This window comes from Motacilla alba, chromosome 20, assembly GCF_015832195.1.
Source record: "Motacilla alba alba isolate MOTALB_02 chromosome 20, Motacilla_alba_V1.0_pri, whole genome shotgun sequence".
In the NCBI taxonomy this organism is placed as follows: domain Eukaryota; kingdom Metazoa; phylum Chordata; class Aves; order Passeriformes; family Motacillidae; genus Motacilla; species Motacilla alba.
In genome coordinates this window covers 7,353,669-7,381,657 of record NC_052035.1, presented here as the reverse complement: position 1 = coordinate 7,381,657, position 27,989 = coordinate 7,353,669, and the positions used below count along the sequence as shown (strand labels likewise).

The following is a 27,989-nucleotide window of genomic DNA, read 5'->3' as shown; positions in this document are numbered from 1 at the left end:
CTCTGGGCTCTGCTTTTGCCCCATGCTGGTGGCAGGGCCCTGGCCTGTCTGAATGGAGATGAACAAGAGAACTCCATCCTGCCAAGGTGCTGCAGGACCTGTTGCCCCTGGGCTCCTGGGGCTGTCAGGACAGTGTGGTGAGGGCACATTGTGATGCAAACCCGCTGCTACAACATTTGGCTGGCATCACTGCCCTTCTGCCCTGCTGCACCTCCATCATCTTGGGGTCTGTCCTGCCCCAGCTCTTCTTTTCCCTGGGAGCTGCTTGTCCTCATGCCTCAAGCCCTCAGTGTGGGGTGTCCCATCCTGGGGGGTTGTGGACAGGCAGGCTGTTGACCGTGCCCAGGGATCACAGCAGGCAGTGCGATGTGCTGACCAGCATCTCCAGAGCACAGCTGCCCTCACTGCCCGTGTGGCACACTGCCAGGCTGCCCGCTCCCTGCCCTCAGGAGGTTTCCCAGTGACTCCAGCACGTGTCTCGCTCCTGGGAGGTTTGACCGCTGCTGGTAATAGGACAGGCAAGGGCTGTGTGGCCGGCAGACAGGATTCCGGCCCTGGGAATGCCTGTGAGAACGATTTCCCCCACCCAGGCTCTATGCAGAGGGGTCTGGGACATTCTCAGGAGTCTCTGCAGGGGTACAGGACCCTTTGCAGGGATGCTTCTTGGCTTGGCCGCTCTCCGTCGTCATTCCTGGGCAGCCTCTTGCAGTTAAGTGGGGCACTGATGCTCTGCCTGGCCTGGTGCCAGGATCCTGCCTGCTACTCAGACTCAGGGGCCACTTGCAGTTGATCCCCCACTCCATGGCCAGGGAAAAGCATCAGTCTTCCCCTTTCCCCATGCCTTTGTGCTGCCTGCAGCACGACTGCAGGCAATGCAAGGGCATGGATGATGCCCACACTGTGCCACACCTCTCTCCTGTCGACACACTGCACCACATACCCCAGTCAGGGGTATTTTGGCCAGAGTTAAGGCAGTGCTCTGCTGGGGGATCAAGCCCCCTCGGTCTCCTCTGCCTCAGAGACACTCTCAGTTGTCCCCACATGCTGGTGGGACCCTGCGCACAGGATAAGCCAATGCAGTCTTGATAGCGTAGCCCCCTGTGCTGCCGTCAAATCCCAACCCCTGAAATGGAGCCATAATCCAGGGATTAGGGGATTAGTGGTCTTTCACGTGCTCCCTCCCCCGCATCTGTTTTAGAAGGAAAATCCCTCTTGTGCCGAGCCCACGCGCTGTGGCCTCCTGCAAAAAACCACCCTGTGGTGCTTGGCACTCACCATGGCTGGCTGGACCCTGGCCTGCTGCCTTTCTGGCCAGCCACAGCCCCCTTGGGGGGTTGGGGGTGCCCTCTGACCCCCCAGGCCATCATGGGACGGTGGTTTTGTCCACTACATCCTGTCTGCAGCCCCTTCCTTCCAGTTCCAGCCCTTGGGAGGGGGCCAACCCCTTGCTCCAGCGCTGGCTGCTGCTCAGGGCTGAGGGGTGCAGGTGTGAGGGGTTGGTGCTGCTGCAGCTGGACGGGGCAGCTCCATGTGGTGACTGCCACCCAGAGTCCTGGGCAGGGGGTGCCCACCCTGAGCTGCCCACCCTGAGCTGCCCATCCTCCCTGCAGCCCTCCTGTGCCGCTTGCCGTGGAGCTGGGGCTGTGCTGCTGCAGCTCCCCGGGGATGCCAGGTCCTGGGGTCCAGGCTGCAGCCGTAGGGCAGGGATCGATGCTGCCTGCCGGGCTGGGGTGAGGGGTCTGAGCCTCTCTCCTGGCCGCGAGGTCAGGCCGGGGAGCATCCGCGCTGCGGAGCAGCTGGCTCCGCACCAGGAGAAAGTAAACAATTAATTACAGCCGTCAAGAAGTAACGGAGGCCAGCGGGCTGTCATGATCTCAGCCTGTGCTGGAGGAGATGCCGGGAGCTGCAGCCAGCTCTGGTTGGGGGATCCTCCCGGATTAAGTGCATGAGAGAACAGGGGGCTTCAGGCAGCCTTGCAAGGTCCCTCTACAACCCCAGCTCGAGAGTGGCCTGTGCCCCTGGCCCTGTGGGTGACAGCCGCAAGAGCTGGGGCCTCCATAGACGGCACAGGGCCTGGGGATTTTGGCCCCATTGCAACCCTTCTCCACGTCTGAGAAGGTTGCTATGGGTGTGATCTCGGCCCCCTGGTCACCAGGGGAGGTGACATGAAGCCTGCTCCCGTCTGCAGGCAGTGTTCCCTGCGCTGCAGGTCAGCTGGGCAGAGCAGGGCAATCACCTCTGCTGTCCCGCCAGACCCACTGTGGGGTGGTCTGGACGCCTCCCCTTTCCCCGGGTGCCCTGGGTCATCCTGCTACTGGGGCAGGGTTCTCCATCCACGGGCGAGGCCGTGATGCCCGCAGAGGGGTCCCCTGCATGACGTGGTGCTGCCCAACCCGGAGCCGCCCCCACCCGGTAACTGCCCGTCGCAGGGCAGGGGCCTCCGGACCGAGGCTGCCGTGATCCCGGGCCTCAGCCGCCTCTGATGTGTCGGTCCCGCGGGCGGAGGTTCTGCCCCACTGTGCACCCCGAGTGTGTTCGAGGTCCCGAGGCTGCGCCGGGGTCCGGGGCGGGAGCTGGTGTGGGCTGCGGGGGCTGGCGGCGGATGCGGGGCCGGTGCGGAGCGCGGGGGCTGGAGGCGGGGTTCGGGCCGGGGCGGGTGCAGGGTCGGTGCGGTTGCGGGCCCGTCCCGTCCCGTCCCGCCCGCACCAGCCGGGCCCGCAGCGCTGCCCTAGTTCCCCCCCACGCCTGGCGCAGCCGGGAGGCGGCCCCGCTCCGCTCGCTCGTCTTTGTGACCCCCCCGCGCCGCCGCGCCCCCCCCCCCCCCGCCGCGGCGGGGGCAATGCCTCCCGCATACGTGATGAAGCGGGCGGCCGGGCTGGGCTCCGCCGGCAGCAGCCGTGAGCCGTGAGCCCGGGCGCCTCCGCACTGCAGCCCCCTCCCACCGGCGCGGGGGGCGGCGCGGGGACGCGGCTGCTGCGGAGCGAGAGCTCCAGCTCCGGCGGCAGCGAGCGGCCGCGGCACCGGCGCCATGCTGAACAACCTGACCGACTGCGAGGACGGCGACGGCGGCGCCAGCCAAGGTGAGGCACCGGCATCGGCACCGACGAGCGGGACGGCGGGGCGGCCCGGGGCGGCCGGGGGCCGGCGCCGGCGCGGGGCAGAAGCGGCGCGGAGCCGGGGCCAGCGGGGGCTGAGGGTGCCGTGCCGCGGGGCAAGCGGGAGGCACCGGCACCGACACCGGCCGCGACGGCGGCTCTCGGCCGGCGGCCCCGCGGGGCTGCGGCGGGCGGTGCGGGGATGCTCCCGCTCCCGGCGCCTCCGCGCAGCCCCGGCCGCACTCCCGCCGCTGCGGCAGCCCCGGGAAGCGGCGGTGCGGCCGAGCGGTGCGGGGCTCACCGAGGAGCCTCCTTCCGGGCGGGGGCTGCTTGCTGTGCTCCGAGCGACCCTGTGGGGCTGGCCCCGCCGCTTCCCGGACAGCCCCCGCCAGTCGCCGCACCAGTCCCGCTCCCTCTCGCGCGGGATCCCCGCAAGGGTCCCCGCACCTAAGTGCCGGCCCCCACCCCTGCCTCCCGCACCTCCGCTGCAGCCCCCCCAGCCCTCCCTGCTGCCGCCCCCCACCTCCGGCTGCCGCCCCCCCATCTCTCCATATCGCCTCTCTCACCCCCGCTGCCCTCCCCCCCCATTCCTCTCCTCTGCCGCCCCCCATCTCCGGCAGCCGCCTCCCCATCCCAGGCAGCCGCCCCCCGCTCCCTTCTCCGCTCCCGCCCCCCACTCCCTGCCCCCCCGCCCCCCACCCCCGGGGCCGCCGCCGCTGTCCGCGGTGCTGAAGCGGCCGCCCGGGCCCTGCTCCGGGGCCACCGGAGCCGTTCCTCCCGGGGCCGAGCCCAGCCGAGCGGAAGCGAGCCCAGCTGAGCCAAAGTGAGCCCTGTCGTGCCGAGTCGAGCCGGTCCGGTCCGGTGCAGTCCGTGGCGCGCTGTGCCCCGTCCCGCTGCAGCCCTGGCGCAGGGCCGCTGTCCTCCGCCGGCGAGGGGCCGCTCGGCCCCGCAGCAGCCCCGGCACTGCTGGCGCTCTGGCCTCAGCCCCTCCCGGCCCCCGGCACTACCGAGCTGTGTGAGGATCTCCGTTCCTCACGGGGTCACGTCCAGCACCAGGCAGCACAGGCCCCGTTCTTGTGGGTGTTCCTGCCGGGCACAGGGGTGGGCTGCAGCCAGGGGGATGCAGCGTGTGCACAGGAGGACTTGCACTGCCCCTCTGACCCTCCCAGACACCGCCAAGTCTCCTCTCCGGGTCCCCTCGTGGGGTCTGCCATAGCCCCAGCCGGGAGCGCATGGCTGGCTATAGCAGTGGTTTTGGGGGTCCCGACTGCCCACAGTGGGGCTCTGGGCACAGCCACAGACAAGCTCTATGTATTCCTCTGCTCTGCCGACCCCGGTCTGTTTATTTGCTTGTTTATTTGCGGCTCCGCTCAAGGTCAGGGCTGGCAGGAGACTTTTGGGGGCACCTTGCCGGGCTGGGGTTGTCGCACTGGCCCCCAGCCGTGCCCTTCGCTGGGCACTTGCCCTCCCCTTGCCCTCTGCAGCACCGGGATCTCTCCCACTCCCTGATTTCCATCGCGGCAGTGCCTGCGGCGTGGCAGCAGGCGGTGCAGCCATGCTGGGGTCTGGCAGGAGGGCTGGACACAGTGCCACTACAGATGGACCAGGCAGACTGTCCCTGGAGCTGAGCCTGGTGAGATGCCGCCCTGTGGGACAGCAGGTGAAGGATTGGAGGAAGCAGGGGCCTGGGGGACTTGGGGGAGCAGGGATTGTCTGTAGGAAGGGGCTCAGCAGAGCTCCCCACACCTGTGACAAGGGAGGTTGTGGTGGGGGGGCGGGTTGTCCCCCCATGCCAAGGGTCCCAATCGTGAGGTCTGTCTGCAGGGACCATGGAAAATCCATTGGGTAGCAAAGCTGTTGAATGCCAGTGAATCCCCTCCACATGTCCTGGCTGCTCCAGTGCCGGCTGTCCAGCAACTTGCCAAGCCCTGCACGACCACTGAAGCCCTGGGTGCCACTTAGGCCTTATTTGTCAGAAAGGGCAGCAGTGTCCCCACTCAGGTCGTGCTCTGGACAGCATGCGTGAGCCGCATGACAGGGGCTGGAAGGGCTCCAGCCCCAGCAACCCAACAAGGGCTGGGCCAGTGCAGACCCTGCAGACCCCCTGGGGAGATGGTGGGAGGGGGAGCAGGCAGGGCTGCTGCCTGCAGTGCCCGGGCTGGCACCTTGCACTGCTGTGGTTGGGGTATTGGGATGTCAGCCGCAGCCCCACTGCAGGGTGCCAGGCTGACACCCAGCCCGGTGGCACTGGGGTGCCTGGGGAGCCCAGATCCAGGACCAGGAGCTTTGCTGGAACTTGTGTCCACGGCCATTTCCAAGGCAGGGCTTGGACTGTCGGAGAATCTGGGAAGCTGTTTAAATGCAGCCAGCCAAAACGCCTGTGCTGGAAATCCTGCGCTGCAGGGCCGGCTGATCAAAGGGAGGATAATCCTGGGTTTAGGAAGGAAGAGGATAGGTCTGAAGTAGCAGTTGGTCCAATTTGGGTCAGGCTGTGAAGGAATCCAGCCCAAAAGGCCACTGGGTGTGCTTGCTGGCTGGAGGGGGAAAACACAGCCCTGGAATGGGGGGGGGCATCCTACTCCACCATCCCACCCCTGACCCCCACCCCTGCTCCCCTGACACTCTGCAGCTGGAGTGGCTCTGCTGTGACGCTGCCAGCACGAGCCAGCCCTGCTCTGATCATCAGTGGTCTCTGCCTCTGTGGGGCTGCAAGGGCTGTGTGGCCTCTTCAAGGGTCGCTGTCCCCAGAGCAGCTGTCAGACACTCCTGTGCAGGGTAGAAGGAAGCGGGGTGGGCGCAGAGATGCCACTGCCGTAAGAATACCTTGGCCATCCCCATCTGCCTTAGGTGCCCCAGGCCAACAGCCCAGGGCCAGGCAGTGTATGTACAGCCAAGTCCCCTTGATAGCTGGAGGTGACAGAACAGCAGCGTGGCCTCCCTGGCCAGCAGCTCCTGCAAAAGGGCAGCAGCTGGGGACATCAGCCAGGGCCACGTGCTCGCCCATGTGCTCGCTGGCCTGCTGGGGTCACCCTGGGGTGCCCCTTGCTGCAGGCAGAGCCCCGGGAGTCCAGGTGTCCTGTGGCAAAATTCAAGGTGTCCTGTGTACCTGCAGGGGAGCCCCAGGGCATCCCTAGTGCCACGAGCAGCCATCGCGCTGCTGCTGCCCCTTGGGCTCGGGGGATCGGGCTGGGGGCGGCGCAGGGGATTCCGGAGCCGTCAGCAGCCCTGTGCAGGAGCGCAGACGGAGGCGCAGAGGGCTCTGAGGTCGGGGCTGTTCCTGCCACGGCCCCCCTCACCCACTGCACCTCCCGGCAGTGCTGCAGCCCTGGTGCCCGCTGTCCCTGGCTGGGGCTCGCTGTGCTCTGGATGCTGCGGAGGGCACGGGCCGGCCGTGCTCGGGTAGCAGCCTTGGCAGCAGCTCTGGTTAATTAGCCCGAGGGGGGTGGCTGCTGGGGCTACCCCAGCCAGTGCTCAGTGCCCTGCGCCGTGTAAAGCGATTAGGGAGGATTTGGGATAAGGGACATGACGCTTCCCAACCCAATTTAGGGCTAAGTAAAAAGCCATTAGAAGATCAAATTGTGGTTGGTGCTGCTGCCTGAGCCCTGCCTTGGGGGGCTCCGAGGGTGCTGTGACGGTCCTGTGGCGCTGCTGCATTTGCTCTGGCTGCCCCGGGCAGACAGGTTGGTGGAAGCCCTGCTGAGAGCGGGGCTGCGCGGTGCCCACGGCGGGGCTGCGGGTTCCTGCCAGCGATCCCGCTGCCAGCCCTTCCAGCCGCCGCAGCAAATTAAAAGGCCGATTCGTGTTGAGTGATCCCTGGGGAGGGGGGCGGCTGAGCGCCGGGATCGAAGCCTGGCACGGCTCGGCTCGGCTCTGCTCTGCTCACACTGTCTCTCCCGGCTCGGCTGCTGGCCTTGGGGCTGCTAGCCCGGTCCAGCACTCCGGCCCTGCGCTGCTCTGTCCTGGCTGCACTGGCGGAGCGGGGCAGGGGCAGCCCTGTGGGCGTTGCTGGGACTGGCGGTGTCCCACGTGTCCCCAGGGCCGGGAGGCAGCGCCCCGTTTGTGCTGCCGGGCAGGGCTGCCTGTGGCAGTGGCCGGGGAGGGATGGGGGCATTGCTCCTGCCTGCCCTGGCTGCCCCTGAGTTCAGACCCCGGGTCTGAGGCAGCTACCGACGGGAGGCTGCACCAGCCCCGCTGCGGCAAAATGGTCTCCGTCAGGAGCAGGAGCAGGAGCGGGAGCGCTTTGTCACCTGGGACCCTGCGCCCTAGTGTTTAACTCCTTCCAGTCTGTGGGGCTGCAGCGACGTGGGAGACCGAGAGTCTCCCCGAGCCGTGCTGCATCCTCATGCTCGCCAGCCCCGGGCCTCTCCCGGTGCTGCTCCTCGCAGCAGCGTCCCCGGGCGAGGGGCTCCTGCGCCGCGGGCCAGCCCCAGCAGCCCGGGCGATGTCAGCACGGGCCGCGGCCCCGGCACGGGGAGCGCTGGCCCGCGTTGGGGTGGAGGGGCTGCGAGCTCTGGGTGCTGAGGTGGTGCCGTGGGTTGGAGCTCGGGCACCCCAGGGTGCTGCTGGCGCCTGTCGTGTGGAGCCGAGCAGGGCAGTCCCGTGGGCGGGCAGGGGCCGGGGGTCGGGCCGCAGCATCCATCCGGCGCCGGTGGGCCGGGGCGCGGGTGCCGTGCGGGGCCAGCGTCCGGCTCCTGCGCCGTTACATAAGAGCGGGAGCCGAGGCGGCCGTGGCTCGCCGTTGCCATGGAAACCTGCACGGTGATGTCGTCGGCTGGGTACCAGGCGGTGAAGCGAGGCCCCTGCGGGCTCCGTTCTCCCGGAGGGGTCCCAGAGCCTTGCCACATTTCGAGCACATCTCCCCGCCAAGCTGCCCGCGTCCCCCGGTGCCACCCAGCCCCAAGGGGGAGGTGAGCTCCAGCCTCCCCTGCTCCTGCACGCTTCTGTCACCTCACTGGGGATGGCCACAGCGTCAGCCTGGAGGGTGTCCTGTCAGCATGGTGGATGTTTCACATCCGTGTGGTCCCCAGAGCTGGTGCAGGTGGGCAAGAGCCGTGGCGAGTGGGTGGCTGCCGTGGCCACGCCATTGCTGTTACCTAATGACGGCAGGGTTCAGTGGGGCTTTAGACCAAGCACAGAGCAAGGAGTGCATGAGGTTCGTGATGAGACCCGTTGTGGGAGATACAGGGCAGGCACATGGCAGTGCTGCAACCTGGGCTGCTTTGTGTGTGTCCAGGGGGACTCTGGGGAGAAGCCTGTGGGCCAGGGTGTCCCAGTGGCACTGCCATGGCCACTCCTGCACAGGAGGAGCCTGTGGGCTGTGCCTCGGTGTTCGGCTGTGCCCTTAGGGACGCTGCTGCCCTGCTGCCCCACGCTGGGGGAGCCCAGGGATGGTGGGAGTTGGGGGCCAGCCCACAGGTCTGTGTCACCTGTAGCATTTGAGGCTTCACCTCCTGGTCAGCCAGGAGCACCCTGTCTGCCAGGGAATTGCAGATGGTGAATCACTGCTGCACGCGGGCTTCCAGGATCCCGAATATGAGTCAACTGGCAGGAGAATGGCGGTCTTCAAAGGACCAGGATGCTCCGAATGGTCGCAGGGTTTGTCCTGGGGCTGCCACCATGAGTGGGTGACTACACTGCTAGGGCACCATCCGTCCGCCCCGGGGCACTCATGGGCTCCATGCTGAAGGATGGTGGAGGGGGCAGTTCTCTCCCTGGCCCCAAAGCATGGAGCTGGTCTGTGACCCTGCCCGTGTGGGCAGCCTGCCCAGCGGTGCGGTGGCCAATGGCAGTGTGACTGCTCTGGCTGCAGGGCTGTGGTGGTGGGGTGGATGTGTGGAGGGAACCTCTCTCACCCCACTGAGGGCTGGGGACTAGCCTGGCTGCCCAGGTTTCCCCATGCCATGGGTGCCTTCTCAGCTGCTCTGCCCGGGACTGTGTCCTTTGGCTCCTGGCCCTCACGCCCTGGTCCCTCTCTGCTCTGGACCTTCTCTTGGAGCTGTGCTGCTCCGGCAGCACCATCCTCACTGCTGCTCCATTTCCAGCTTGATTTATTTCTGCTGCTCTGCAGCTCAGCTGTTTTCATCGCTATTAAGCCAACTCCAGGTTTCTTCTGCACTAGGTCATTAATGCAGTGAGTGGCTGTGGCCCCTATCCTGGTAGTTCTATGGGCCTGGCACTGCTGTGGGTGGCTCCACTGCCCCGGGCATCATCTGCCCTCAATGATGTCACCTCCCGCCCTGTGGTGCATGTCTGGGAGGAGGAGCAGACACCTGGCCCGTGGCCCCAGTCCCAGGCACTGTGCCGGGACCATCCGCTGTGCGCTGATGCTGAGCAGCCCCGGGATCAGCCGCAGCGCTGAGGGCAGCCCGTGCCGTGAGTTATTGCTGCCGAGCGTCCCGCCGGAGGGCTCCCCCGATGCACTCCGCTTGCCTCTCTGCGTGGATGCGCTCCGCCGGCTCCACGCGTCAGCACGGCCGGGCAGGGCAGCGTGCGGCTCCTGGGGATGGCAGCCCCTGCCCGTGTGCGGGGTGGCAGGTGATGCCGGGGGCTGGGGTGCCGGCCTGGCGTTGCCTGTGCCTGGGTCTGGGCGTGAGCGTGGTGCCCACGGCCCTGGCAGCTCTCCTGGCAGCCACGGGCAGCTGTGACCCCTCACAGCGGTGACCCTGTGGGGTGAATGTTCTGCGGATGTGGGTGGGGCAGGGGCTGCTTACTGACTCAGGGGTGTCTCTGCAGGCGATGGCAATCCCAAGGAGAGCAGCCCCTTCATTAACAGCACGGACCTGGAGAAGGGCAAGGAGTACGATGGCAAGAACATGGCCCTCTTCGAGGTAGGGCATGCAGGCAGTGGGGCACGGGGAGATTAGCAGCTGTCCCACAGCACCCAACCTGCACCCTGGGCACTGGGACATGGCAGAGCCCCGGGCCAGGACTGCCACACTGCCAAAGCCATTCCTGGAGGGGCAGGCAGTGGGGTAGCAGCTGATGAGGTCTCCTGGGGTTGGCTGGGGTCCCAGGGGTCTGTCCTCACGACTCGGGATCTGCTCTCCACAGGAGGAGATGGACACCAGCCCTATGGTCTCGTCCCTGCTGAGTGGACTGGCCAATTACACCAACCTGCCACAGGGCAGCCGGGAGCACGAGGAGGCTGAGAACAATGATGGAGGCAAGAAGAAGCCGGTGCAGGTAAGGATTTAGGAGGGAGGTAAACTTCCCTCTCTCTCCAGCCCTTGCCTTTGTAGTGCCAGGCCATAGACTGCCCTGGGAACGGGAACTTCTCGGCCTCAACCAGGGGTAGTTTTACCCTGGGTTCTTGGCTGCTTTGTGGGAGGAGTGGGACCTCTTGCTCCTCCGCCAGCCAGGCCCCTGAGCCCTGGTAACTGCTGTTCCCTCAACAGGCCCCACGGATGGGCACCTTCATGGGTGTCTACCTGCCCTGCCTTCAGAACATCTTTGGAGTCATCCTCTTCCTGCGTCTCACCTGGGTGGTGGGGATTGCTGGCATCATGGAGTCATTCTGCATGGTCTTCCTCTGCTGCTCCTGCGTGAGTTTTGGAGCCATATGAGCCTTCACTAGCCTTGCCCATGGCCTGGGGTCACCAGTCTGGCTGGCTGGACTATGGAGAGGTGCACTAGCTGCCAGCCCAGCGTGCCCTGCCCCAGCTCTGCTCCTGCCCCAGCTTCTGCCCCTGCCCTAGCTCCTGCCCCACTTAGAGCAAGGAGAAGCCTTCAGCTTCCCAAAGGAATCAGCAGTGGAATGGTGCTTAAATGGTGACCCAGATCATAGCTGCCATGTAGGGGGATGTGCCGGGGGTCCCCTGCTCTGGGACTATGCAGAGGGCCCCCTCGCCAGGACAGTCACCCCAGGGCATAGGCTGGGAAGGCTGGCCTAGTCCAGTGTCCTGAGCCACCCCAGCACTGCCAGCCCCTCCAAGGGCTCAGCTGTCTCAGCTGTGCTGCCAGCCAACATCCTGCCTGCCCATCCGCACATACATCTATCTATTCATCCTCCCTGGGCATCCCTGCCCTGTGGCAGATCTCAGCGTGGCCCCAAGAGGCCTCATGTCCCAGCATGGCCCCAGCTGTCCCTTCACTCCCCTGTCCCTCTGCCCAGCTCCTGAACACTGTGTTTCTTCCCGCAGACGATGCTGACGGCCATTTCCATGAGCGCCATCGCCACCAACGGTGTGGTGCCAGGTAGAGCCAACCCCACATCCGTGTGTGTGCCACGCGTGCGGGCAGCTGGTCCCTGCCGGGTGGGGTGCCTGCAGGGGCTTTTCCCAGAGAGCATCCCCCGGGGCTGCCAGCCGCTCCCCAGCCTTCTGCCACCAGCCCGCGCGGGATCCCCACGGCCCGGGGGAGCGCCGAGCCGGAGCCGCCACCCGTCCCCAAAGCCGCGAGGTGCAGATGGCAGCGAGAGCCGCCAGCCGCGGCTCCTCCCTCCGCCAGACTGGCGAGGCCGCGGGGAGCCGGGAGACGCACGGCAGGAGGATGGGAGCAGGGCGTGCTGAGTGCCACGGGCTGGGGATGGGATGGGCTCTCCCACCGCCGGACCCGGGGACGCTGCCGTGTGTGGGCTCTGGCCGGTGGGTGCCCTGGCTGCCTCCCGCAGAACATGCCAGCCCTGCAGAGCCCTGGGGAGCCGTGAGCTGCGCCAGGCTGGGCACAGCGCTGACAGCCCGACGCGGGGTGTAATTAAAGCTATTTATCATCCTGCTGCCGCAGCGGGACCATCGATCCTGGCAGCCCGGCTCTAAGGGCTCCTCTGGGAGGATGGAGCAGGGTATGGCCCAGGTCCCTGGGGCTCCGGCTCCTGTCTGGTGTCCAGGGAACACCTGTGACATTGGCCATTGCACCTGGCTGCTGGGGAATGACTCTGCTGGTGTGGTCACTCGTGCTGCTCTGCATCTTGCTCAGTGCTGGAGCAGGGCCCGTGGCTATCCTGGCTCTAGTCTGCTCTCTGGGATACCTGGCGGGGCTGAGGGTGTCACTGGGGTCTGGCTGGGACCCACTTTTGCTCTCTCTGACAGCGGGTGGCTCCTACTACATGATCTCACGCTCCCTGGGACCCGAGTTTGGTGGGGCTGTGGGGCTCTGCTTCTACCTGGGCACCACCTTTGCCGGAGCCATGTACATCCTGGGCACCATCGAAATCCTGCTGGTAGGTACCTGGTCCTTGCCTTGTGCACTGCCATGGGCTCAGCGCCTGGCAGGGCAGGGGGCCTGAAGGACCCTTCTCCTGGGGCCCCTCTGCGGGCTGTTAGCCAGGTAGTGATGCCGTGACTCTTTCCCAGGCCTACATCTTCCCGGCCATGGCCATCTTCAAGGCAGAGGATGCCAGCGGGGAGGCAGCTGCCATGCTCAACAACATGCGTGTGTACGGCACCTGTGTGCTGACCTGCATGGCCACCGTGGTGTTCGTGGGTGTCAAGTACGTCAACAAATTCGCCCTGGTCTTCCTGGGCTGTGTCATCCTCTCCATCCTTGCCATCTACGCTGGTGTCATCAAATCGGCCTTTGACCCGCCAAGCTTCCCGTGAGTACGGGGTCCTGCAGGGCTGCAGCAGGGCTGGGGCATGCAAATGCTGAGTGCCCGTGTCCCCCCCAGGATCTGCCTCCTGGGCAACAGGACCCTCTCACGCCACGGCTTCGACCTCTGCACCAAGATGGTGGTGGAGGGGAACGAGACAGTTGGCTCCAAGCTCTGGGAGCTTTTCTGCACCTCCCGCTTCCTCAATGCCACCTGCGACGAGTACTTCACCATGAACAACGTCACTGAGATCGAGGGCATCCCCGGCGCTGCCAGCGGCCTCATCCAAGGTGAGCACATACGGATAGAGGCATGGGAACGTGGGCATGGGCTTGAAGACATGGGAATGGCAGCATGGAGAAGCAAGGGAGCTGCGGTGGGGCAGGGGCTGTGTCTGCTGGGCAGCTCTGCCAACAGGGCTGGTGGAGATGTGCTGTGGGAGGCCATTCTAAGCATGGCTGCTCAGCCATGCCAGGTGTTGTGGGGGCAGACAGGGCTGGGTGCAGGTGAGAGGGCATGTGGGAGATCCCTGCTGGGGGCTGCTCTGCTCCTGAGGCGCAGGGAGCTGTGCTCATGCTGTGCTGGGCAGTGGGACAGACTCCTGCACTGGGTGACAGAGCAGGGCGCTGCAGCCACCTGCACGCAGTCTGTGTCAGCCAGAGGGGTGGCGCAAAATGAGGCCCGAAGGCTGGGGAGCAATAAATCCTCCCTCTGCTTCCTCTTGGCCTTTGGAAAGGCTGGTATTGATTTGAGGTTTTGAGAGAAGTGATCACCCCTTGGGGCCACTTAGCTACTGTGGCTACAGCCCTGCTGGGAGAGTGGCCAGGACCACAGAAAGATGTGTGAATTTGCTGGGAGGAGCCACTTATGACCTGTTTTTCTGGAGATGCTGGGATATCTGCTAGGTGCTCACGCTCAGCAGTGGGTGGCAGTGGCTGATGCTCTGTGCCACATTCAGAGGGTGTCTGCAGACCCCCATGCTGGAGTGATTGTTGGGACTCAGGAAAGCAGCAGAGCCATGAGCAGGATCAGTCCTTCCTGATGGCTGCAGGGCTACCCCAGCCATCCTGCCCTGGTGTCTGCGTGGACACGGGCATGGGAGGTCAGACTTAGCTAAGCACGTGGTGCTCAGGGCTGCAGCTGTGACTGTGATTAGTGGAGTGCAGTCACAGGGTGTTTGGGAGCCTCCCGATGATGTTGCACTCTGAGGTCTTTTGGGTCAGATAAGGAGTTGCTGGCTGCTGGGTGGAACCTGCTCCTGTTGGCAATGGTGCTGCTGGGGAGGGGGTGCAGACCCCCACCCACCCAGCTGGTCTCTCTCAGGGCAACAGGCAGCAAGCACTCCTGAACTGGGGGCATTGGGACAGAGCCAGGACCCCCCTCTGGGGTGGCTGGTGGCAAGGGTGACCGGCCCAGCAGCATTTTAAGACGGGTGGCACAGTTGACCCTGGCAGAGATGACTGGGGCTTGCTGTGCCCTTGGTGAGGCTGGGGAGAAACACAACATTTCAGGGAGGATGAGACAGGCGAGGCCAATGGGAGCTGCCAGCCCCATCTGTCACCTGTGAGCAGCCGCGAAGGGGGCTCAGTGCCGGGGGCTGAGGGCTGGCTGCTCCTCTCTGCAGCCCCCCAGCAGTGACATGCCAAGGGCAGTTGCCTCTGCCCGCCCTGCCCGCTGCTGGCTGCTCTCCACTGCTCCAGTTTCTCCCCGCGATCTGCGGCCAAAGCAGCACACGGAGGGACGCTAAGCCTGTTACATCAGCCCCGCACTCATAATCCCATCAAAAACATTATCAAGTTACTTTGACACGATCCACTTCCCTTAAACCTGTGTTGATCAGCATTAATTATATTACCCTCTTAATTATTTGCTACTGCAATCCCATGTCAGCTGCTCCAGTATCTTGTGGGGACGCTGCCAACAGCAGTATGAACCTGCTCTGGTTGCCCACCTGTGCTGCCATCCTCACCCTCTGGATGCCCGTGGCCCCGTGTGCTGGCCGAGCTGGCTGCTCAGTGAGCCGGGGAAAGGGGTGGGAGAACCAGGTACCCCCGTTCCATTCCTGTGGGGTGGGGATGCTGTGCTGGGTCTGGGGGCTGGTGGGCATCTCATACCGGTGGCACTGCCCGGCCTCCTCCCTCCTCACAGAGAACCTCTGGAGCTCGTACCTGACCAAGGGCGTGATCGTGGAGAAGCGGGGGCTGCCCTCGGTGAGCTCCCCCGACACCCCAGTGGACATGGACCAGCCCTACGTCTTCAGCGACATGACGTCCTACTTCACCCTGCTCGTGGGCATCTACTTCCCCTCCGTGACAGGTGGGAGCGGCGCCCGGCCCCGCTCCGTGCCGCGGGCGCACGTGCCGCCGGGCGTGCTCCGCGGGGCCCCGCGTGTGCCACCCCCGCGCTGGCTGCGGCGGTGACAGCGGCGTCGCGGGGGGCGGCCGGTCGCCATCGCCTCCCACGCAGCCGCCCGCGCTCCAGATCTGACGGTGCCGCCCGGTGCGCGCTGACGTCCCGCCGCTCCGGTATTTTTAGCTCTCCGGGGGCAGAGGAGCCCCCCCGCCCCAGCCCCGCGGCGGAGCCGAGCGGGCGCAGCCTCCGGGGCTCCCCCGCAGCTCCGCCGGGGACGGGGCCGGCGGCAGCCCCCGGGGTGCCCCGGTCGAGGCGAGCGCTGGAGGGTCCGGCGCTGCGGGGTCCCCGGCGGCCGCTCAGCCTCCGCTGCCGTCCCTCCCGCTGCCGTTCACCGGCGGGTGCCGGTTTCTGCGGGCCGCCTGTCCCCGGTGCCGCGGGCCCTGGTCCTGCCCCGGCTGCTGCTGCGGGTCATCCTCGGGCTGGGCTGAGCCCGCCCGTGCAGCCGTGTCCCTGCGTGACCTCCTGCCCTCCTGGAGCAACGTCGGGGCTGGACCCTGTCCCTGCCCCTGCGGCAGCCACCGTCCCTGCCTGAGCTAATTAAGGGCTAATGAGACAAGGCACTTGAGAGCTTTCGAGCCTAATCCTTGAGTGGCCTCAGACTGAGGTTTGGGGTAGGGGGGGAAGTGCTGGGGGGGGGGAGTGAGAAGAGCAGGCTGGGTACCCCAAGCTGCAGCAGCGCCTTCTCTGCTCCCATCATGGCTGCTTCCCATCCTGGCGCATTCCGAGCCGTGCCCTGCTGTGCCCAGGGCCCACACAGTGCCTGGCGTGAGGGTATCTGGGACGGGTATGGGCTGTAGCTCTGCTCCCCCTGACACCATGCCCTCTTTCCCCAGGCATCATGGCTGGCTCCAACCGCTCTGGAGACCTGCGGGATGCCCAGAAGTCCATCCCCACGGGCACCATCCTGGCCATTGCCACCACCTCTGCCGTCTGTATCCTTCAGGGCTTGCCTGAGCCTGGGCTCCGGGGCTGAGGGTGGGTGGGCTCTGCGGGGCAGATCAGCTCAGGTGCTTCACAGCACTCACTGGCTGGGCAGGCAGGACTCTGCATCCTCCTGGCTCTCCTTGACTACCTGGCAGATATCAGCTCTGTTGTCCTCTTTGGAGCATGCATCGAGGGGGTCGTCCTGCGTGACAAGTGAGTGTCGCAAGGCCATGGGGGGCATGGAGAGAGTCTGGCAGCCCCCCCGGAACAGTCTGGGGCAGGGGCAGTCCCAGGGGCAGGCAGAGGTGTGGGGAAGGCTGCAACCAGGACACACTGGGCAGACATGGGGGCACTGGGGGTCTGGTGGGTGTCACTGGGCAGGGGGGCTGGAGCTTGTAACCAGCACTGGGGGCTTGTGTGCTTCCCAACCATCCACGTTTGCTGCATTCCTCCCCCTCCGGGGCTGCAGGCAGCCACTTGTTTGTCAACAGGCAGGGCTGCCTGTGCTCCTGCCTATCTGGGGCAGCCCTGCTCACTGCACGTGGCAGGTGACACTTCTGGGTCGCCAGCACCAACACAAACAGGATCCAAATGCATGCATCATCATTGCCCCCCCCCCCGGCACAGAGACAAGGAGTCCTGTCCCACACCTGCCCTTGTGCTTTGCCGTGATAATGGGTACACGGATGAGGACAGACCCCTGGCAACCTCTGAGCCTGCTCCCTTGCTCACCCCTTGAGTCAACATCCTAGTTGTGTCGCATCCCCCCAGAGTGGTGCTGTTGGGGGGCCTGGGTTGTGCCGCTGTGGTGCTGGTGCTCGGTCATGGGACGGAACTGCAGGTGCTGCTGATGCCCCGCAGGTTTGGTGAGGCTGTCAACGGGAACCTGGTGGTTGGCACCCTGGCGTGGCCGTCCCCGTGGGTCATTGTCATTGGCTCGTTCTTCTCCACCTGCGGGGCTGGGTTGCAGAGTCTCACCGGAGCGCCCCGCCTCCTGCAAGCCATCTCCAGGGATGGGATCGTACCCTTCCTCAGGGTAGGTGACCCCCGAGTCCGGTGCTTCCCCACCCCGAGCGCCCACTCTGGCTGCAGAGAGAGACCGGTGGGACCCCACCCTGCCTCTTCCCGGCCCCGTCGCTGCCGGAGCAGCCCCGCTTCCCTGCCCTCCTCCCGCCGGCACCGGCACCGGCACGGCGGTGGGCGGCCGTGGTGGCTCTGGCTGCGGTATCGGTGGGAGGAGAGTGTCGGGAAAGGTCAGAATTCCCTCCCCCCCGCTGCCGTGCCGCTTCATATTTTATCTGCTCTCTGAAGACGCGTTCCCACAACCTCATCTCTCCAAATCCAACCCGACAGCTCCCCCCAGGGAAGAGCGGGCTAATTTTATCCTCCCTCCTTCTCCTTGCCAGCCCCAGCCCGAGCTCTCGCTCGCACCGCCCGCACCCTCTAATGCGTGCGGACACGCGCCCCCGGCCCCTCCCCGACCCCCGCAGCCGCAGGAGGGGCCGCTGTCCCCCGGCCGTGTGTCCGTCCCAAGCACAGGGTGCCCGACTCTGTGCTGGCTGTGGCCAGGCTGTGAGCCGGGGCTCGTCCCTGGTGGGGGTACCGGGGCTGCTGTGCTGGCTGTGAGGGGAGCCACGGGATCTGCCGGGAACGGGACTGTGCCGTCAGCAGGAGCCAGCCCTGGGACTGCTTTCCTGGCAGATTGCAATGGGACATGTGCCAGCTCACGGCACCCAGTGTTCCCAGTCCCTGCTCCTGCCAGGGCTGGGTATATGGGAGGGTCCAGTCTCACCAGGCTGTACCCTTGCCCAGGGCTACAGGGCACCGCAGAGCCTGACACACCCCTCTCCCCCCATTTCCAGGTCTTTGGCCATGGCAAAGCCAACGGGGAGCCGACATGGGCCCTGCTGCTCACAGCCTGCATCTGCGAGATCGGGATCCTGATCGCCTCCCTGGACGAGGTGGCTCCCATCCTCTCCATGTAGGCAGCGTGCTGTCGACCCGCACCTTCACAAGCAGCGGGTGGCGTGTGTGGGTCTCTGCTCCTCGGGGGGAGGGGGGCACGCACCTGCTGCCCTGGCCCCTTCCTGGGAAGGGCAGGGAAGAGGAGGGCCCTGCAGGAACTCCGGGGTCACATCTTGGCCAGCACTGAGGCTCGGTTTGTCCATGGCACTGCTTCTCTGTCCATCAGCGGGGTGTGCTCCAGCACTGGCCACCCGGGGCCAGGAGGTGTGGAGACTTCAGTCCCTCACAGTGCACCCACTCAGCCCCCTGCTCTCTCCTGCAGGTTCTTCCTGATGTGCTACATGTTCGTGAACCTGGCGTGTGCGGTGCAAACGCTGCTGCGGACGCCCAACTGGCGGCCCCGCTTCCGCTACTACCACTGGTGAGCCGGGCGGGATGGGGCGGCACAGGGACACCCCAGGACACCCCGCTGGGTGGGCCCCAGGGCACGCTGACAGCTCTGTGCCCTCTGCAGGACCCTGTCCTTCCTGGGCATGAGCCTCTGCCTGGCGCTGATGTTCATCTGCTCCTGGTACTACGCACTGGTGGCCATGCTGATCGCGGGCCTCATCTACAAATACATCGAGTACCGCGGGTAAGGGGGGGCACGGCGCTGCAGGTCCTGGCCAGCCCCCCGTGGCCACACGGCCTCTCGGTGTGGCTGCTCGGCTCCCCCGGGCTGCTTGTCCCAGGATGCTCCAGGGTGCCAGCGTGGCGCTCTGTGGCCAGAGCCGTGGGCATCCCTTATGTGCTGCTGGTTCCTGCAGGGCGGAGAAGGAGTGGGGTGATGGGATCCGGGGCCTGTCCCTGAGTGCAGCCCGCTACGCCCTGCTGCGGCTGGAGGAAGGGCCCCCGCACACCAAAAACTGGAGGTAAGGCTGGGCAGGGAGATGGGGATCTCAGGGTTCCGGGGCAGGGACAAGCTGGGTGCGGGCACTGACTGCAGGACCTTCCTTCCAGGCCACAGCTGCTGGTCCTGGTCCGTGGGGATCAGGAGCAGAACGTGGTGCACCCGCAGCTCCTGTCCTTCACGTCGCAGCTCAAGGCTGGGAAGGGCCTCACTATCGTGGCCTCTGTGTTAGAAGGGACCTTCCTGGACAACCATCCTCAGGCACAGAGGGCGGAGGAGGTGAGAGCTGCCTGCACTGGGACACGCTGTGCCAGCAGTAGGTCCCCAGGTGCCCAGGGTTGTTTCTGCCCCATAGCCAGGGTTGGTGGGCCCGGGATGGCCCAGAGAGCTGTAGGGTGGCATCGGGCAGAGCCTGAGGACTCCATGCTTCGCTGGTGCTCACAGTACTACTGGGACCTCTGGACTCCTCTTCCCCTCCAAGACACCAGAGATGCTGGCACCAGCCAAGCACTGGTCCCAGTCTTGGCCAGCTGCTGCAAGACTTGGCACAGCATGGCACGGCACGGCACAGCACAGTGCCCAGCCAGGGGCTGCTGTGCTGCTGGGCTGAGCGGACTCCCCAGCCTCAGCTCTCGCCACAGTCTCTGTGGCCCTGGTGCCAGGCAAGGTGGGAGATGAGCCTTTCCCCGCCAGAGTGAGAGCACTCCCCACCCCCCGCACCCGCGGGGCGGCACATTAATGAGATTAAGCCCTTGGAAGCAAACAGTTTCTCTCCCATGCAGACATGTTATAATTTCTCTGAGTAAATAACTCTAATTGCTGCTCTGCCACCTGTCAGAGCCCTGGCACAAGGACACCCTCCACTCTGCACGGTGCAGAGCTGTGTGCCAGCTCTGTGCTCTGCTGGGTATCACCCCCCTGGCCCGGAGCCACTGGCCTGCCATGGGGCACAGAGACCCAGGCACCCTGCGAGGACCTGCACAGCCTGCACCCTGCATCTCACAGCCCTGTACCCCACACTCTGCACCCCCCATTCCATACCCTGTACCCGACAATCTGCACCCTGTACCTCATCTGGCCTGGGTTGGGCCCCTGCTGGGCCTGGTAGCTGCTGTGCCCGTGATCCATGCCTGTCCCCGAGGTCCTGGGATCTCTGACTTCCTTCTCCCTTGCAGTCCATCCGGCGCCTGATGGAAGCGGAGAAGGTGAAGGGCTTTTGTCAGGTGGTGATCTCCTCTAACCTGCGGGATGGCATGTCCCACCTCATCCAGTCCAGCGGGCTGGGAGGGCTGCAGCACAACACAGTGCTGGTGGGCTGGCCCCGCAGCTGGCGCCAGAAGGAGGACCACCAGACCTGGAGGAACTTCATTGGTAGGCACCGTGGAGGGTGGGCACTGCCGGGCTTGGGGGGCTGCAAGCTGCCCTGGCTGACGTGGCCCTTCCCCTCCCAGAGCTGGTGCGAGAGACCACAGCTGGGCATCTGGCCTTGCTGGTGGCCAAGAATGTTGCCATGTTTCCGGGCAACCAGGAGCGGTTCTCGGAGGGCCACATCGACGTCTGGTGGATTGTCCATGATGGGGGGATGCTGATGCTGCTGCCCTTCCTCCTGCGGCAGCACAAGGTAGGCTGGGCCCCGCAGTGCTGGGCTGGGGCTGTCCCTGTCGAGCCGTGCCCAAGCCTCCCCCATCCCTTGCAGGTGTGGCGTAAGTGCAAGATGCGCATCTTCACGGTGGCACAGATGGATGACAACAGCATCCAGATGAAGAAGGACCTGACCACGTTCCTGTACCACCTGCGCATCACCGCAGAGGTGGAGGTGGTGGAGATGGTGAGTGCTGGGACGGGGCACGTGCTGCAGTCAGGGATGCTGTGCCCGGGAGTCAGGCAGAGCCTGACGTGGGGCACACAGCACCGTGGGGGGACACAGCACCATGGGGACATGCTGGGCCACGCTGGGAGCAGGTAGTACAGCTAACCCTGCCCCAAATTTCTTCTGTTCCCCCCACAGCATGAGAGTGACATCTCTGCCTACACCTATGAGAAGACACTGGTGATGGAGCAGCGTTCCCAGATTCTCAAACAAATGCACCTCACCAAGAATGAGCGGGAGCGGGAGGTGAGGCTGCAGGACAGGCTGGGTGGGCTCTGACCCCTGCGGTGGCTCTGATGTGAACCTAGCTGCCCTGCAGCTCTGTGTGCTCATCCTGATGGAGAACTGGGCTTCAGGCTAGGCTCTGCCCAGCCAAGCCCTCTTGTGCCCAACTCCCTTGGCTGACCCCTCCCACACAGATCCAGAGCATCACGGATGAGTCCCGTGGCTCCATCCGGCGCAAGAACCCGGCCAACACGCGCCTGCGCCTGAACGTCCCCGAGGAGCAGGCTGCTGATGGCGAGGAGAAGCCAGAGGAGGAGGTGAGGGCTTGTGCCAAGACACGGTCAGGCAGGTAGCTAGCCCCAGGCCCTGCCCACCATTCCCCTCTTCCCTCTGCAGGTCCAACTAATCCACGACAAGAACGCCACCACCTTCTCCAGCAGCTCTCAGTCTCCTGGTGATGAGGTGGAGGCAGCCCCTGAGAAGGTGCATCTCACCTGGACCAAGGAGAAGTCCGTTGCTGAGAAGAACAAGAGCAAGAGCCCTGTCAGCCCTGAGGGCATCAAAGACTTCTTCAGCATGAAGCCGTACGGCCCCCCATGCTGCTACCTTGTCCCACCCATGCCCTGTGATCCTGGCTGTCCCTGCCTGCCCCAGCCAGGGGGATGCAGGCAGGGCCTCGGCAGCACCAGCTTGATCCTTGCCCTGAGGAGTGGTCAGGCAGCCTGGGTGCTCTGAGTGCGCCCTTGCAGAGGGGCTGGGGGCAGTTGGGGAGGGATCCCTGTGTAGAACTGTGCTGGCAAGGGATGGGGTGCCCAGGCTGGGTGTGCTGCTGTGGGGGTGCCCACCTGGTGTTCACCACATATTTCTCTCTCTCTTTCTCTCTCTCTCTCTCTCCCTCTCTGTCTCTCTCCGACCCCATCATGCTCCTGGCAGGGAGTGGGAGAACCTGTAAGTCTGGGTTTGGCTGGGTGCCGGGGCTGGGGCGGAGGGAGCTGGGTTGTGCTCATGGGGCAGCATGATGGGAGCCATCAGGGTTGCCCCTGTGCAGGAGGGCGGCTCAGTGAGCCGTGGCAGCTGCAGTGCCAGACAGTTCACCCGGGCAGGGCAGCGCGTGGCGGCTCTGGCTGCCAGCCCGTGCACCGTGCACTGCCCGCACCACGCGCTCCTCATCTGCCCTGCTGTGCTGCCAGCAGCTCCCTGCAAGCTTGGGCTCGGGCACCCACGGTGACACTCGCTCCTCCTGCTCCTGTTCGCTCCCACGTGGCCTGGCCCTGAGCAGCCGTGGTGGCCACTGCCCGTGGGCACCGTGCGTGGCCCTGCGGCTCGTGGCCACCGGTGCAGGCTCAGAGTCAGCAGCGCGGTGCCTGGCAAAGCTTGCTGCACCCCGAGTTTGTGCCGCAGCCCAGCCTGCACTGCCCGAGGGCAGGAGGCTGCTGTGCTCTGTGGCCCCTTGGGCCTGGTGTGGGCTGGAGGCTGACTGTGCCTGTCCCATGCCCACACGTGCTGTCACCCACAGGAACCAGTCCAACGTGAGGAGGATGCACACGGCTGTGAGGCTCAATGAGGTGATTGTGAAGAAGTCCCAGGATGCCAAGCTGGTCCTGCTGAACATGCCAGGGCCGCCCCGTAACCGGAAAGGGGATGAGAACTGTATCCTTCCTGTGGGGCCAGCCTTCAAAACCCCTCTATGCCAGGGGGACCAGGGTCCATGTCTTCCCCAAAACTGGTGGGTCTTTTAGGCAAGTGCCAGGAGGCACAGGTCAGTTCCTGAGCTTGGACCCTTCCCACACCTCCTGCTCCTGGCTGTGTCCAGCAGCTGTCATTGGCACCAGCCTGCCCCTCTGGCAGGTGATGGGTGGTGGGACCACATGACATTGCACCTACACCCATGAGTGCAGTGGCACATGGCAGGGCCTGGGTAGAGGTCTGTGGGGCTCAGCCATCTGGTGGCTCAGTCACCAACCCCACAGCACCAGCACGGGACGGGTGGGCTTCCCTGGCCCCTTGGCTTGGGACTGACCCCGCCAGCTCCTGGCTCTGGTGTGGAGGCGTCAGTGCTGCAGGCTCAGCTGGGGCTGGGCAGGGATGGCACAGGGCTGTCCCCATGTTCCCCAAGTGTGAAGTTTGCCCTCCTTGACAGCTGTGCAGACATGGAGTTCCTGGAGGTGCTGACGGAGCATCTGGACAGAGTGCTCCTGGTGCGTGGTGGGGGCCGGGAGGTCATCACCATCTACTCCTGAAAGACGGCGCGAGAGAGGTTTGTCTGCACACTGAGAGCCCCGCCACCCCTTTGCACCGCGCTCCCGGAGGGGAGGAGGGAAGGCCGGATGGCAGCCGGTGCGCAGAACCTTCTCCTGGCTTTGGCCGTGCCCCTGATCTCTCCATTCGAACTGCAGCACCAGATCTTCCGGGAGCATCCAGCACCAGAGCAGCTGTTCCTCATTGCAACACCACAGCACTGCTGTCCTTGTTTATATATAAATATATACAGTGAACCGCGGACTGAGCACCAGAGCTCGGCGCTGCCGCCACCGCCCGCCCTGGCAGGGCCAGCCCCGCCGCCAGCCCCAGCACTGCCGCCGCAGCCCGTGCCGGGCCGGAGGGCGGCTGTGCCGAGACGGACCTTGGCCCCAGCGTGCTGCTCCCCCTGCACAGACTCGGCCGGACGGGCCCGCGCCCCGTGCCCTGTGCCCGCACCGCGCCTCCCTGCGAGGCGCTGCGAGAGGAGAGAGGCCCGCACCGCGCCGCCCTGGCCGGACGCTCCCGTCCCCTGCTCCGGCAGCTCCCGGGGCCGCCTCCCTCGGCGCTGCTGCCCCGCTGCCCCTCAGCGCCCCGGGCCCGGCCAGCCCCGCCTCGCCGCTGCCTCGGCGCCGCCGTCGCTGGAGCCCGCGGGCTGAGCTTGTGGAGATGCAGCACGATGGTTTGGAGGAGGCGGAGGGTGGGGGGCGGCTGTGCGGGGTCAGGTGCTGGAGCACAGCAAAGCCATGAGGGCAGGAGCCCCAGCTGGGGTGGTTGGGGGTGCTCCCTGTCCCCCCGGCTGACCCCAGGCTGTCTCTTCCCGACGCTGTCCGGGTGCTTGCGCAGCAGTCGCGGCGTGGAGCCGCGGTGTCGGGGGCCGCGCAGGGGCTCTGTCATGTGAGCGTGAGCTGGGGACCCCCGAGGCACCGGTGCCTGCTCTGGCCTGGCACAGGGGTGTCCCGGACCCCCACCCTGCTCCCCCGCCGCACTAAACTGGGGGCTCTCAGGGCCCAGCACCCGCACATGTGTCTGGGTCCCCCCTGTGCCCCGCTGCGCTCCCTGCTGCTCCCCAGGGCTTTGCTGCTAACCCAGCCCTGGCCGCGGCCCCAGGCAGTCGCAGATGCTGCCGGGGGCTGTAGGACAGTCTGGATCTGTGTGTATTTTTAACATATGCAAAGGCTGTTTGCTGATCTGACCAGCAAGACGTCACAGTGAGGGGGAGGGCTATAGGGGTCCCACTGTCCCCCCGGCATGTTGACACTCCCTCACCCGGCTGGCCAGGGCAGCCCCGGCACCAGCCACGCCACAGCCGCAGAGCCCCCCGGGGCAGATCAAACACCTCTTATCTTTGGCAGCAGCTGCAGGGTCGCCCCCGCCGTCCCCAACCCCCGCCCTCCCTCCCCAGCATCTCTCGCAGAAGAGAAACTGAGGCGCTTTTAACAAATGTGAACGGTTCCAGGAACCACGCAGGAAGCGGTGCGAGGGCAGCAGGGTGCCGCTGGCGCCCGCCCCAGCCCCATGTACATAGTGTACATAATACAGTACGTGTATTTTTAAAGTGATCATATTTATGTTAATAGAACCAGATGAAGTCTATATATAGAGATCTATATCTATTCTGAGAGATGCAGGGCTCTGCTAGCACCAGGCCGCAGGGACGGGGAGCTGAGCCGGGCTGCTCCTGCACAAACCAGGAGCCCATCCGTCGCACTGAGCGCTCCAGAGTGGTGGTGGAGGCTGCAGCCTTCCTCGGCCACCAGCAGCCCCTGGGAAAGGGCCAGGTCGCAGGTTTATTCTCTTCTCAATTTAGCTTCTTAAGAGTTTTCAGGGAAAAGAAGTCACAGACTTTTCTGAACTTGTTTCACAGCAGATTTGAGCTTCCACTCAAAGTGCAGCCTGCTAAGAGTTGCCCTCTCCCGGCAGCGCTGGCGGCTTTGTGCCAGCCTGGGCCCTGGGGCAGCACTTTGTCCCTGGCCAGAGCTGAGCCCCTGTGCTGGAGCACTCGCCCCCTGAGCCCCTCCAGACGCTCCCCAGTGCTGCTCTGCACTGAGCAGGGGCAGGGGGAGCGGGTGCTGCTGCAGCGTGCCTGCGGGTGTCCATCCGGGCAGCAGCTGCCTCCGGCCTGGCACAGGCAGCCCTGACTGCTCCCAGCTCCCTGCCCACCCGACCCCCTGCCAGCCTTGGCTCCTGCCTCCCTGAGAACAGGAAACCCCACCCTGCACCGGCCGCTCCAGCCCCTGCCCCCTTTCAGAGCTCCTCTACTCCAGGTCCAGGCCAAAGCTATTTGGGGATGCTTGGATAGAAAGCAGTGGGTTTTTTGATGTTGGATTATTTTTTTTGTTGTTGTAAGATACTACTTGGACGCACTCCTAGACCAAAACCAAGCCCCAGCTGCACATCTGTGCCTGCTCATACCTTGCTCCTACATTTCCATCACTCCCGAAGTGCCTCCCTTCTCTCCAGGAGCAGTCCCAGTCACAGCCAGACTTTCTGCCAGGGTAGCTCGGCGGCCTGTGTGGCTGCAGGTCTGTGTCACAGACGCTGCTGTGGAAGCTGCTCCCATAGGCATGGGGAGCTCAGCATTTTCAGGGGGACTGTCAGGCTGGGATGAGACCTGGCTTCAGCACAGGAGCTCAGGGCTGACGAGTGGTGCAGATGCACAGGGTAGCACTTTCCGGTCCTGCTGCTGCCTCAGCAGCCCAGGAGCTGTGAGAAGAGCAGGTAGGGGTCTGCAAGTGACAAGTTCCTTTAGTTTTGGGAAGGGCAGCCCATGGGAACCAGCATTTGCCAGTGCTAGCTGCTCTGCCCCTCGGAGCTGGTCCTTTACCACCACACACAAGCTTGCGGGCTGTTTCCAGCCTCCCAAAATTATTTGAGGCGCTTCAGCAGCAGCGGGGGAGGCACAGCAGCCTGCCCACACAGCTCATGTGTTAGCACCATGTTGTTGGGCCTCGAGCACTTGCCAGCTGCTCTGCCTCTTCACAAGATGCCACTCACTCCCTGCAGTTGCCCTCTAATTGCAGCTTGGCTGCTGCCCCCTGTGCTGCTGGGCCTGAGGTAGCGAGCACGGTCCCCTCCTGCCCTGGCACATGGCACAGGGCAGAGGGCAGGGACAGGTTGGGCACAGCCTCTGCTGAGCCTGCTGACAGCAGCCACCCTCACAGTGCCAGGTGAGAGGTCCTCCACTGGCTGCAGGTACAGGGCAGCCAGGAATGACATTTGCAGAGCAGTGCTGAGAGCAGCCAGGGCACACTTCTGACAGGTTTGCTTCATCCCCCCCAGCATCACCAGTGGATCCCATTCCCCTCAGCATCACTTCACCCTGACGGCAAACCATGGCCCCAGCTCCCCCAGGGAGTAGGAAGGCCATTCCTTTCCATCACTACTGCTGAACAAAAGCATTCTCCTTCCCCATCCTTCAGCAAGAGCAGGGGCACAGCTCTGGACAGAGTCAGGGCTGCTCCCACACCCCTGCCAGGCAGTTTGGCTGTGGCAAGACAGGAGCTGGTTTCCACAGCGTGTCCCCTCGCCGTCGGCTGGAGAGGGCCAGTTTTAGCAGACAGCACTGCATGTTAGTTTACAAACCCAGCCCTGCACGTTTGGCCTCTGTGAGTGTTCAGTTTCCCCATGGAGCACCCTTCTGCCGCTCCACCGTGGTGAAGACAGTGTCCTCCTCTGGTACACATGCAAGTTCCTCCTTGGCACATGCGCAGACACGGTCCGGTTTTTGTTCCAGTCAGGAAGGTCTTGACCCCCCAGTTTGTTTTACAGGCAGGCTGCTGCCGGAGCAGCACTGAGCAGCACAACCCACGGGAGGGTGGGCTGGAGCGTGGCCACAGCAGGCAGGGAGCGTTCGGCCAGCACACAGCGCTGGTGGCACGTGCTCCAGTCCCTGCTGCAAGAGGGCCAAGCAGTCCTGGCCCCTGAGTGGCAGTGGGCAGCTCAGGTCACTGTGGAGGGCAGCTCAGGTTGCTGTGGCCACCACGCAACACAGGCAGCAAGCCACAGGGCAGCAGGGACGGGAGCATCCAGCCTGGGCAGATGCTGGTCCGTGGCTGGACAAGAAGGACAAGAGATTGCACAAGGGCAAGAGTTGCACTAGAAGAGTCAAGACCCTCCTCTGTGTAGCAGGACTAAAAACTAGCAGAAAGACCGAAAGGTCTGAGATCTGCTGGTTACAACACTTTCTGTGCTACATGTGCAATATATTTGTTATGAATGTTATCACAAAGTCGGTTCATCAATACTCTTTTAATCACTGTAGCTAGATGTTCTCTGTCCATTCAAGTGACTTTTATTCGAGTGCAATATTTCAATAGACATGTAGTGACCTAGAATGCTTTGTGTTTTAGAGAATCTGTGTGCAGAGCAATGCAATTAAGTTTAAAACCTTGTAAATAAAACAGGTTGCAAACCAAAAAAAAAAACAACCCAATAGGCTTGCATTTAATTTCTGTGTGTGTTTCAGTGTTGTGCATTAGGCCGCCTCGGTGCAGACCCCGTGTTCTCTGTGCAGGTGTTCATGGAGGAGTGGCTCCTCAGCTGTTGAATGCTCCCTGTTACTGCTTTACTGCTTTACCTGTATTCATTTTTCTAGACTCCTGTCTGCACAAAATGCAATAAATGATTTTATTACACCCTTCACTACTTGCACGGGGACTTTTCACTCGCTTCCAGGTCTCCACAGCTATTCTGAACCACTTCCATAACTTGGAGCAAGCCCTGACAGGGTGCAGATTGCACAGGAAGCAAAGCACAAGGAGAGGAACAGCCTCTCCAAAGGGATGCAGTTCCCACATTTCACCTCACAAAGATTTCTGGTCACCCCACCAAAAGTGCTCTACC

At 64.5% G+C, this 27,989-nt stretch overlaps 1 protein-coding gene across 3 annotated transcripts in view; it reads left to right on the top strand.

The window, feature by feature from the left end:
- Positions 1-27,788, top strand: part of SLC12A5 (solute carrier family 12 member 5) — a 31,438-nt gene extending 3,650 nt beyond the window's left edge. The window contains exons 1-27 of one of the 3 annotated variants that reach the window (XM_038158670.1): positions 3,029-3,080; positions 9,828-9,922; positions 10,146-10,277; positions 10,490-10,636; positions 11,234-11,288; positions 12,122-12,252; positions 12,386-12,627; positions 12,700-12,911; positions 14,770-14,937; positions 15,867-15,965; positions 16,113-16,170; positions 16,819-16,993; positions 17,820-17,938; positions 18,245-18,343; positions 18,437-18,556; positions 18,729-18,833; positions 18,922-19,090; positions 19,987-20,182; positions 20,263-20,432; positions 20,508-20,639; positions 20,820-20,927; positions 21,101-21,223; positions 21,303-21,490; positions 21,840-21,854; positions 22,423-22,556; positions 23,055-23,163; positions 23,303-27,788. In XM_038158670.1, coding sequence (XP_038014598.1) covers positions 3,029-3,080; positions 9,828-9,922; positions 10,146-10,277; positions 10,490-10,636; positions 11,234-11,288; positions 12,122-12,252; positions 12,386-12,627; positions 12,700-12,911; positions 14,770-14,937; positions 15,867-15,965; positions 16,113-16,170; positions 16,819-16,993; positions 17,820-17,938; positions 18,245-18,343; positions 18,437-18,556; positions 18,729-18,833; positions 18,922-19,090; positions 19,987-20,182; positions 20,263-20,432; positions 20,508-20,639; positions 20,820-20,927; positions 21,101-21,223; positions 21,303-21,490; positions 21,840-21,854; positions 22,423-22,556; positions 23,055-23,146 — 3,336 coding nt within the window. In that variant the 3' untranslated portion in view covers positions 23,147-23,163; positions 23,303-27,788. Of the gene's footprint in view, positions 1-2,693; positions 3,081-9,827; positions 9,923-10,145; positions 10,278-10,489; positions 10,637-11,233; positions 11,289-12,121; positions 12,253-12,385; positions 12,628-12,699; positions 12,912-14,769; positions 14,938-15,866; positions 15,966-16,112; positions 16,171-16,818; positions 16,994-17,819; positions 17,939-18,244; positions 18,344-18,436; positions 18,557-18,728; positions 18,834-18,921; positions 19,091-19,986; positions 20,183-20,262; positions 20,433-20,507; positions 20,640-20,819; positions 20,928-21,100; positions 21,224-21,302; positions 21,491-21,839; positions 21,855-22,422; positions 22,557-23,054 lie in introns of those variants that run through there. The other 2 variants (XM_038158669.1, XM_038158671.1) reach the window with 2 other exon arrangements.
- The last annotated feature ends 201 nt before the right edge of the window (positions 27,789-27,989 follow it).